At 39.9% G+C, this 11,148-nt stretch overlaps 1 protein-coding gene across 3 annotated transcripts; it reads right to left on the reverse strand.

The window, feature by feature from the left end:
• Nucleotides 1–321: 321 nt before the first annotated feature.
• Nucleotides 322–10,602, reverse strand: LOC121296785 (transmembrane protein 120B-like). Of its 3 annotated transcripts, XM_041222564.1 has the most exons (12): nucleotides 10,491–10,602; nucleotides 9,317–9,435; nucleotides 8,628–8,747; nucleotides 8,451–8,510; nucleotides 7,972–8,067; nucleotides 7,325–7,414; nucleotides 6,848–6,913; nucleotides 6,322–6,383; nucleotides 5,420–5,512; nucleotides 4,811–4,875; nucleotides 4,602–4,670; nucleotides 322–3,832 (listed from the first exon to the last, which is right to left on the reverse strand). In XM_041222564.1, exons 1-12 carry the CDS (start codon nucleotides 10,551–10,553, stop codon nucleotides 3,740–3,742), a joined length of 996 nt encoding a protein of 331 aa, XP_041078498.1. In that variant the 5' UTR covers nucleotides 10,554–10,602; the 3' UTR covers nucleotides 322–3,739. The 3 variants fall into 3 exon arrangements, 1 of the variants encoding a protein (XP_041078498.1); XR_005947095.1 differs by lacking the exon at nucleotides 6,322–6,383 and having other exon boundaries at nucleotides 323–3,832; nucleotides 4,602–4,875; nucleotides 10,371–10,602; XR_005947096.1 differs by lacking the exon at nucleotides 6,322–6,383 and having other exon boundaries at nucleotides 324–3,832; nucleotides 4,602–4,875; nucleotides 8,628–8,757; nucleotides 10,371–10,602.
• Nucleotides 10,603–11,148: the final 546 nt, after the last annotated feature.

The raw sequence follows: 11,148 nt of genomic DNA on the forward strand, positions 1-11,148 counted from the left end.
GACAACGATAAGGATTTTCTCGTTTTACTTTTTTTTTTTTTTTTAACAAAACAATTTTTTTTTTTTTTTTTTTTTTTTTTTTTTTTTTTTTTTTTTTTTTTTTTTTTTTTTTTTTTTTTTTTTTTTTTTTGTAAGTGTTTGGTTGAACTAGACCTGAACTCTGTAATGTGGCACAGTGCTTTGTTACCATTGGGTTGGCAGATCAGAATCAACAAGCACGGTTTTCACATCATTTATTACATTGTTGCAAAGCAAAAGTAAAACCGGGGGCTGATACAGACCAGCTGAAGTAGGGAGCGAACGTTCAGACCTTCGTTTGAAACCAATTAAAAAGACTTGGTGAAAACATTATTATTTTATTGAACAATCAGAGGTTTATGTTACAGCACTGACATCTTGAGAGTCACAGAACTGTAGATTTCACTGCAAACAAAATTTAAACCAGTCAATTTTCACACTGTACACATTCACACAACCATTCAGCAGGGCATTCCAGCAGTTTAAAGCAACAGAGCATTGTGTACTTTTGATATTTATAATAAAGTCATTCTGTCCTGTGGTTTAACAGCCAGGGAAGATGTTGAATTTACCGAGGACTTTCCTGGAGGCCAGTGACAGGGGGACCCCAAGCCCGCCATTTAAAATCGCCACCAAGCAGAGTAGGAGTCAACTCCTGTTTAATGCCAATTCCATTTGAGAAATCCATTTCCCAATTCCAATTCCTTCGAAGGAAATGGAATTCATATTTTACAGACGTAAATGCTGCGATTGTTCCATTGCTTTCATTTAAAGCCAATTTAATTGAATAAGAGGGACTTAAAAGTACTGGAAGTAATTTGTTGCCACTGTGAGACACTCAATTTAACAGAACGCTGCTAAATCACAATTTTGATCAACGATGTGTTGGAATTGATTAAAAGAGAATGAGAATTGGAATTGATTCTAAAAAGGAATTGGATAGAACCCCAGTGGATTTTTCTATGGCTTGTTTGGAGACAATTGGAGCCGATATATAGAAACTTTGGGCAGTCTTCCAGAAGCAGTCCTCGGCTCATTCTGCTCCTCCATCAGAACAGTTGCACATCTATACGTCAGATCAGAGCTCCTGTATCGCCGTAACATTTTGAAGAGCACAACTTTTTACGAAGCAAACATGCTTCTGACTCGCAACAAAACCAAAACCAGTTACTTTGCTGTGCGTGGTGGCAGCCAAGTTAGCTCTCGTGAACTTGTTGGGCAATATCCTTTTTCAAAAGGGCCCGTTGTTTACTTACAAAGTCTCAAAATGAAAATGATTCTTTTCAGATTTTTTACGCATGGAAAATGAACAAAAAGACTGGACTGCATCTGCAACTGATCTTCAGTGGTAAATTTGTAGAGCAAAGCAAAGCAAAAGCCATCAGATATTTCACACAGATTTGTACAATACTGAGCACATGAATCATTATGGAACTACTGCTGTATCACCTTACAATAATGACCTTAGATTCTAAACTTTCATTATTTTGTAAAGTTGCAAAAAAAACATAAAAAAGTATACAAGTATGACCAGAAATAAAGATGAAAACCCCAGGGAAAGGTGCAAAGATCTGAGGAGGATCACACTGTCACAGCTTAAGTACATCGGTTATTAACAGTTAAGGCATCATACAAACCGTGCCAATTAAACTTTAGCAAGTCCTCAACTTCTCAGCCTACATAAAGAACACAATAAACAGTTAATGCACGTCCTATTGCACTTGTGCAAAACTCTTTGAATCCTGGATTTGACAAAGGGTTACCAGTGACGGACAGCAATCATTTATGGCTTAGTCACATTGTCGGTGTAAATATATACAAAGATCACATCACCCTGATCAGTTACTAATAATCTGTACTACCGGCTCAAAGAAAACGGCCAGTCCTGGAAAACGAACACTGTACTTGTAACTATAGCAGCTGCTATGTAGTGGTTGCGATCGAATCTTATTAACTCACTTTACTGTCTTAATCCCTTGATTGAATCAAATTAGACACAGCAGACACACGTCACACAGACTGACCACTAACTACTTTCCCACAGTGGAAGAACACATTGAAACGCATCTTCCATTTCTTCACTGCCTGCAATGACAATAATCCAGAGGTGGGGTTAATCCTTGCTTTTCAATTTTTTTTTAAAAATCAATTCCTTCAAAGGAATTGGAATTGATATTGAGATGTAATCATTGCTGTGAATGTTCAACGGCTTTAATTGACCAACAGTGGCTTCAACTGAAGTCATTTGTTACCACTGTGTGAGAAGCTCATTTGAATAGATATGCTGCTAATTTCAATTTGGATCAATGGTGGATCAGTGTTGGAATTGATTAAAAGGGAATGGGAATTGAACAACAAGAATTGATCCCAGCCCTGCTCAATATTGGAAATGCTCAGAGATTGCACAGTGCCTTCAGATCAGGTTTACTACTGCTAATACTGTGTTGGGTATTATTGGTTTATTAAAACATAGGGACAGACATCACCAATGTTTATAACCAAAGCCAATTTCCTCTTAACTGCTGTTCATTATGAACGACTACCAGAACACAGGAATCTGGAATTACTGGGGACCTCAAGCTGTGGACGTCGGCAACACACTGAATACGTTTAGAAATAAACTGGACCGGTATCTTTATTAGAGAAATGAGGAGGCACTGTTGGAGCAAGCACAGTTTGTGCAACGTCAGCGTTAGAATGATCAGTGTCCAGCACTAAAGAAAGAGTTTCTCTTGCTAGCATTTTGAACTACGTGACTGTTAATCTGCTCCACAGTTTATAATGGAAAGAAATCGTGTGCAGATGGCAAATTGCTTACTTACACGAACAATCAGGAGACATTTAAAATAAAAATAAAAAAACTGATGCAATAACGAACACTGTATTGAATGTAATCTGCCATCTAAAACAGATGTCCAATCCTGCGTGGTCTATAAAGCGATTTCTGAGCAATGCCACCGACACCACTGTACGTTTCCCTTTGATCAAACAGAGCAAATTATCCAAGCTTTCTGGCTTGCTCAAGATAGTATAGCAATACTAGATTTTGTTTTAGATCTGCTTCTGCCAATTACCACACCACAGAAGAAAAAAACCCCAAAACATTACAGAACTTTTCAGTTTTACAAGTAGATTCTTATGGCCAATAGATATACATACATTGCTGATGAATGTGTGAGTAAAGCAATCATAGTGCAGTATCCAGAAACGCTAAATTCACGTCACACAATAGCAGCGTGTCCTGCATAGCTGTATAGTTTTGTACAAATGACAATGTGCCAAGCATGTTCTGTAATGGTGTTTTTTTTTTGGTTTATGAATCAGGAACCTTGTCTTCCTGAAGTGGGTGAGAAGTAGGAGGCAATATTTAGTGAAGCAATGAACATACTCACGAGATGAAACGTTTCAACGGCTCATAGATCACGTCGTGATGCAAACCGTACTGTGTCTGATTAAAAAACAAACAAGGTCTGAAAGAGATATGATGGCTATTTTAAAAAACAAAATAATAATAAGAATGACACCTTACACTTGAACAGTCCTCCTGATGAACTCTGATATAGCTTACTCGCTCAATCACGTCAAAGACTAGCACTTTGTTGTTTCTCTCATTTGATACAGTATTATAAAATGCAATGGATCTCGTTCTTTTCAGTTCTTTGCATGGCTCAGTGTCACAAGCTCCAGTCTCAAAGATTCACTCCTCCTTCTGCACTTCGCCTCATTTTTTCTGAAACTTCTGGTGGACCACTTTGAGCGTCGTGAGGAAGTTCCCCAAAAACAGGATGAGGAAGGCAAGAGCCAGCATGAACACCTGAAAAATCAACCGAGTCAGGGCTGGGAATCAAGTACACGTCAAAAAGCAAAACCACTGCCTCTGTTTCCACGTGTGTGTTAACGTGAAGAAGATCACAAACCCACAAGAGCTACCGAAGTGCAGACAGGATAAACCACATCTCTTTACGGTTACTGAAACACACCCTACAATATCTCAGCCACTCTGCTCTCAGTAGATTATTTATCTTGTAGTAAACTGTCATTTCTTTCTCAAGACAAAATGTGTTTCAGGGTAACATGGCTCCCACTGTATAGCAGTTTGATCCAATCCTAGTTTCCCTACAAGTTTAACAATATGTTTATATAGCGCCTTTCATAGTGGACCACCATCACAAAGCGCTTTACAGAGGTAGGCTGTGAACTGCGCATTACATGAGAGAGTCACTTACAATAGCACATTGATTTAACATCTCATCCGCAGGATGGAGCACAAGGAGGTTAAGTGACTTGCTCAGGGTCACACAGTGAGTCAGTCAGTGGCAGAGGTGGGATTTGAACCGGTGACCTTCTGGTTACAAGCCCTGGACTTTAACCTGTGGACCACACCGCCACGTTAAAACCTGGAATGGGTGAAACTGCTATGCAATGGGAGTCTTATTTCCATCCCTGTGTTTTAAACAAACGACGGATGTGTTTGTTAGTGTGGAAACAAAGTATTCAGATTTGGTTTACTACAACTACACTATTAATACAATATTTTGGTACTCCCTACATCACACTGTTAATCACATGACTCAGGTACTCACTTGCCATTCTTTGCATTCTCCATGTCTGGACAACCCAAACAGCTGTATCGCATTATAAAGCTGCCAGAACTTCCCGGCTGTCAAAACTGGACAAAACTAATAAATTACAAAGACTTTGGAAACGCTCTCTACTGTACTGAAATACTGCTGGGCAGGGCAAGGCAATGCAACGGGCAACAGAAGCAAATGACATCCAGGGCAGTACTTACATGCCCAAAGAAAAGGAAAGGAAGAAGAAATGTGAGACCTCTCCACATCCAGGACTGAAACCCCTCTGCAAGAAACAAACCAGCTATTATTAACATCATCTTCAGACACAAAACACTTCTGTTTCATTACACAGCACGCCAATATCTACCTGCACAATGCCAAAAACAAGCATCACGACCTGGCTAAACTATCTCAGCCTTCTCTAAAAACTCCTAAAGAAGATCACCAGCTGGGTCTACAGCAAGCTTCTTAAACTTCTTTTCACAAGAAGGTGTTCAAGACATGCCCTGTACAAGCTCAGCCAAATAAGTCACCATGATACCAAGTTTAGATGCAATTCGGATTAAGGGTAAACAAGGTTCGTTTTTATAGCGTTTCCAGATGAGGCAAAGTGCAAGAACAGAATGCGATTCCTTGGGGATTTAATTCATCTGTAACTTTGTTTTACTCTTATAAATGGAGTTTAACCCCAACTTGGCAGGCGAATGTTTGTTCAACAGCATGTGGCAATAAATAAACCTGCCTACAGTTTGAAACCTTTGCAGAGCTCTGCTTTACGCGCGAGCGCGCAGTGTTTAACATGGCAAACGCACTGTTATCTGACATACCCACTGTGAGATCTAGGTGGTTTCTTTCCCCTAGAGCCCGGAGCCTGTATAGACATCCACTTTGGTAGTAATACTGCAAGAACTGTACAAAACCTGCAAGGAACACACCAGACAATTAGATCAAAGAGGAAGCACAGAAACTCCAGGCTGGGCTCTTCTTTTTACTCCACAGACATGCCCTGTGTTGCTTTACCCCATTAAGTGCCACGGCTCTCATTTGAGGACAGGCTGCTTCGGAATTATTATTTTTTTTAGCATTTTTAATTGGCATTTACCTATTATTATAATTTCCTCTAACTATCTTGTTATCATAACATATTCTAATTTTTAACCGCAAAAGCGAAGTCTAAAAACTGTTAATTCTGCAAATATAGCCATTCGGATGCTTTTGTGAAGCCTAAATATGATACATTACTTGTCGGTTTCCTATAACAGTGATGATAAAGCTCCATTTTCTATGTGTAGCCGGCGTGAGATTTCACTGCTCTGATTACAGGCGCATCTAACTTGACTGTCCTCGAAATATGACGCTGGGAAAACCATATTTGGAATATACTGATGCGATATTTTCAGAGATACTGGAATTAAATGTATCAGAAGTGAACCATCATGTATTGGCAAACAAAAAAAATGTAGATATCAAGATTAACTATAAAGCTGACAGTGTTTAATTTAAATTCTAAGAGTGGCAACAATAAAAAGCTTGGTGTTCATGCACTGCGAGCTGACACCAAGAACGACAGGCCATAGCACAGCATGCAGCATGCTCCTTACGAGGCTGGCTGGTACAAACGCATCACTTGGGCAGCAGGGATGTTTTGACCCAGTTTAAGTCACACTGGGTTAAGAAAAAGACTATAGACGCAAAAGAGGGATAATGGGTGAAAACCAAAATTCAGTACTTTGATAAATAGAAAACGCCAGAAACTGGTTTCGAAACATTTTATATATGAATCCATTCGGCCTTTTAAAAACAAGAACACAATTGTTTAGAACAACGGGTGCAATCACAATTGAAAACGGACTGCACTGACACTTTGAATGGCATTTCTTCAAGCTAATAACTTCCAACTGAAGGAACAGCAGCACTGAGCAAACCTAACACTGCCCTCTGCATGGAGTTATTCACTTCCAACAGCAAGGCTGTTCATTTCGAACACTGCAGTTCAATAAAAACGCAATGCTTTCTAATTTTTAAATGAATCAGAGAAAGTACAGGGATGGAAATAAAGTCTCCTATTGCTTAGCAGTTTCACCCATTCCAGATTTTACTACGAGCTTGATTAGCCACAGTGTACAGGAAACAAGCACAGATGCGTCTTCTTAAAAGCACAGTAAAATGGATCCAGTCTTATTTCCATTCCAGAAATAGCTTAGTTTTAAAATCACTCTGCTGTTCAAAAATTAATAGAAATAACTCAAACTTACCATGTTAACATTACCCCAGATAGAAAGGTAGAAACGTAATGATGCAAACCCCACCATCCTTTTATTCTGAAGAGAATGGAGACACAACAACAGCTGGAATGAACATGCTTAGAAAAAGCACAGCTTGCCCTCAGAAGGACATTTCAAGCAGACGGAAAATAACCATCTTAAAAAGTAATTCTCCTAAACTTTGTCTGACAGAAGGGAAAACCTTGACTTCTTTGTCTAGCTGCAAAGAAATAGATTATAAAGAAATCAAAAAATGATATGCAAGTGTACTGAGACCACGAAATACAGTAACCAAAGCTATTACAGTATACATGTCAATCACCTACATGCACCACTAGTAAAAAAACACGACAGCAGATTTGGTGATAAGCTTAAAACAACTGTTTCCAAAACGTCTACAGCAAGCATTAGAATATGCTTTACACATTTAGATCTAGTTCTTGAAATACAATAAATCAAAACCCTTACCTTGACCCATTACTGATGAGAATATTTTCCCTTATCGTCAGTGTGCAGTAGTACCAAACCAGCATGAAATTAAAGATTTCATCTATCACCCTGGTACAGCATAAAGGCAAAGTGTGTCAGAACAACCCCTTTAATAACTAATGGTTTCAAAGCACTTTTATAGATCTAGCAAAACAGTGACGAAAATAAGTGTACTGAAGAATAAGACGATTGTTTATTTTTGGTTTTAAACTCAGAATTTGTGAGCAAGTGTCTAAAATGATGGGTTATATACTTAATTTACCACTGCCAGCATGTAACCAAACACATTTTAAATACATTAGACTAGATCAGGGCTAACACTGCCCTCTGGTGTCTGTCAAAGATGGCATATGTGGATTATAATAGACTATATTAATTGAATTAAATCATCAATTTTTCAACAATTTACGTCCGAGTTTATATTGTGGAAACGGCTGCTTGAACAAATACAAAGTAAAAGCCCTCCTCTGACTGTCACTGACAGGTTAACACAACGTGATGGGGCTTTCTCATTGGCTCAGGTACGTGCCTCTCAGCTGTACAAGACAGCAGTATAATCTCCTGTCTGACTGTCATCATGCTTTATACAGACACTCACCAAGAAAGCACAAATAAAACAATCTTACCTGTAATTGAGAAAGAACCGGCAGGTGATCGCACCGAGCAGTAAGATTATTGTCATGTACAGTTTAAACTTCTCATATTCATCTTTGTACACAAATCTGTTGGAGAAAGGAGGGGATAATCAAATCTACACACACACACACACACACACACACACACACACGAACGTCCTGATGCATTTACTCTGTGATCGGTGGATATGTGTGGTTAGACACAGATCTACACCCTTCAAATAAATGCAGCCAGGTATGTGTCCTTCATAAAATTTCCCACTATCAGGAATATCAGTTACCACTTTCCCAGAATACTGCAGTGGAGATCAGAATCCACTGTCCCTGATAGACAACAGTGAGCAATCTTACAGAGCACAGCAGAATCTATTTAAAACACAGTGAAGCCAGACATCAATTCACGATAGTCGAAACAATTACACAAAATGATGCAGACAAGAGAGAGAAAAAAAACACATGCGAAAACTTACTTTGCCTGGTTATTGAGTAGAGTTACATTCACATTTCCGAGCACTAGATTTAAGTACAATCTGAAGAAAAGACAAAAGTATAACACAATCAATTCAATATAACACTAAGGGCGGTAATGAAACCCATTCCACATGCAGAAGCAGACGCGGTCCATTTCCTTTCACTGCACACCTTACCCGTTCTTTTTTGGCAAATAGGCCTCCATATCAAAGAACACATTTTGCCTTTCTTTCATCTGAGTGTGGACACTCTGGATCAATTCCCTCTCTTCAGCAGTACACAGCTCTTTCTTACACCTGCAAACGACTGAAGAACATTATTGCCAACAGCTAAGCTCCCCGTCACACTGAAGCTCTCTGCATGATAAATATTTCATATTATATTTGATGCTTTTTTTATGTTCATACTAAGTCAATAGGTGGCAACATTACAGTGGGACTTTCATGCCAGGAATAGCAGAGATAAAGCAAGGCACTGTCAATTAAAACTTGCTCCCTGATCTGTTTAGCAATTCTAGAAGCAACAGGATTTATACCAAAGCCTGAAAAAATGCAGGTTTCAAAACCTCTTTTATGCTTTCATTTCTAGAGCAGAGCCTTCGCCTCCTGTTTGCTCAGCAGCTAATACAGTCCTACAAACAGTGGACAGAGAAGTGCACAACACAATCACTCTAAACAGCAAAAACATTACAGGACGCTCTAACTTCTTGCACAAAGCCTGATCACAGATTGCCTATGGCAGGTCACTAAAACTGAAGTAAAAAGAATAGTCAATCCCAGATAACTAATCAGCTTTACATCTTATTTGGGCACTTGTGTGGCAATTTAAACCAGTAAAAGCCATCACAGGACATCTCTTAACTTACCTCCGCAGACTGTACTTGATCTCCCCCAGATTCTTCTTGTGTTTGCTAATAGAATTGCTACAGACCGTCTGGAGGTTTGTGAGTTCATCCAGTTTCTGCCTGTACACTTTGTGCAACTCCTGCAAAGAAAAAGCACTACATTAGATTATTGGCTGGAAATGTATTTTTTTAACAAAAACTAGCAAAGCATCACTGCAGCTGAAGTTGACCCAATCCTGGGGAGGCGTTTGTTCTTGAGGGTACTTTATTGGGTAGGAGTGAGACCATGTTGTATGTCCATCTGCATGGACATGGTGAGAAAGTGTCTAAAGCCTCAGGCACAGTAACTAGAACAAGCCAGTTATGGCACTGAACCTCTTTGAAGCGAGACCAGATAACAGAAGATAAAAAAAGTCACTGGCATTGCACTGCTGCACAGAAGTGTGAAGAAGCTTCCTACAGGTCTGCATGCACGGGCTTTGGCAGTGTTTACTACACCCTACAACAATGCATTCAGATGGACTGTGATTTTTATTTCTTTACCTAGTCTGACTCGATAGCAGAGTTCAACAAGTTTAAACTGGAACCAAAATACAGGGCTGTGTTCCATCTTTTACAGGGGTGGGGGGGGGGGGGGTAGGTAACGGTTTGTACGTGTCTCGACAATAACACCCACATCTACCAAATCTCGCACAAACACAGCAAGGCGAATACACAAACGTTTGTTCTGAAGGTTTAACAAGGACAGCATGTGTTGTACAGCCCGCACTGGAGCAAACAACGGTGTCTTCAATTGTTTGTTTATGCAAAACTGTCAGCATCATACACGTGATTCAACCACAGTCAGGTGTGCATCATTGCACCTGGCTGTGAAGTACAGTAGTTTGGTCAACTACAGGGAAAACACAACCGCGCAGAAAAAGAACCTTTTCCTAACAAAGACAGTCATTCTGCCCTGTAAGTTACAACACTGAAGTGAACTGCATTTGGGTAATGTGGAGGAGCTGTGATCTACAGCTTACTCTATATCAGCACACACAAAGGGCATTCACATTGCTATCAAGCTTGAACCCACCTTTAGGGACATACGTGAATACTGCAATATCAGAAAATGACAGTTCCATAACTTTCATCTGGCAGTCAATGCAGCTGTCCGATCAATTGCTCGTCCATCCCCGTGTTTGTACAGATGTACCTGCAACTGCTGGAATTCCTGCTCAATTTCTTCCCATTCAGCCTGGAACCTCTGCAGAGACATTGTAACAAACCAGCGCGTCACCCTCCCTTCTCTCCGCACTCACGCCGCGGCTCCCCTGCCTCTCAAAGCGCATGCGCGTCACAACACCCCTTCGACTGGCGTCATCGCCTCCAACCACAGTATGGCAAGTGGTCTCCGCCTCTTTTGCTGCTCAGACCAATCGGTGGCGTTTGAAGCCAGTACAATGCCCGTGCCGGCACCAATCGGCGGAGAGCCAACTCAACTAAGTTTAATATTCACGCCAATCAAAGCGCTGCATCTCCACTCTGCCACTTGTCAGACAAATCCATGACAAATCGAACGTATTTATTTATTTATGTATTTATGTATTTATGTTTCCAGCGGTACAGCAAGTTGTTGTTTACTAATACACCACGGAAACGTAGATACCATGAAATAACCAAAAGATGTTCAAAAGAAAACAATTATCACGTATTTAAGCCATACACTTAGGCAAAACACCTCTATTTGTACACATGATAAGTTTTTGGTAGTCTGTGCCTATGTGTAAGCTTCAATGACCTACAATAACCTGCACAGTATATAAAAAAAAATACATGCAGTTACTGAATGTTTCCACTTGATGGCAGTGTGC

The sequence above is a fragment of the Polyodon spathula genome, chromosome 22, assembly GCF_017654505.1.
Source record: "Polyodon spathula isolate WHYD16114869_AA chromosome 22, ASM1765450v1, whole genome shotgun sequence".
NCBI classification, from domain to species: domain Eukaryota; kingdom Metazoa; phylum Chordata; class Actinopteri; order Acipenseriformes; family Polyodontidae; genus Polyodon; species Polyodon spathula.

Bases quoted from the DNA above. Each gene is read 5' to 3' on its own strand.
- LOC121296785 (XM_041222564.1), bottom strand. From the start codon at position 10,553: ATGTCTCTGCAGAGGTTCCAGGCTGAATGGGAAGAAATTGAGCAGGAA. The intron at 9,436-10,490 runs GTACATCTGTAC...TTTTCTTTGCAG, and splicing joins AGGAATTCCAGCAGTTGCAG to GAGTTGCACAAAGTGTACAG. The intron at 6,384-6,847 runs GTAAGTTTGAGT...TGTTTTTAAAAG, and splicing joins TCTGGGGTAATGTTAACATG to GCCGAATGGATTCATATATA.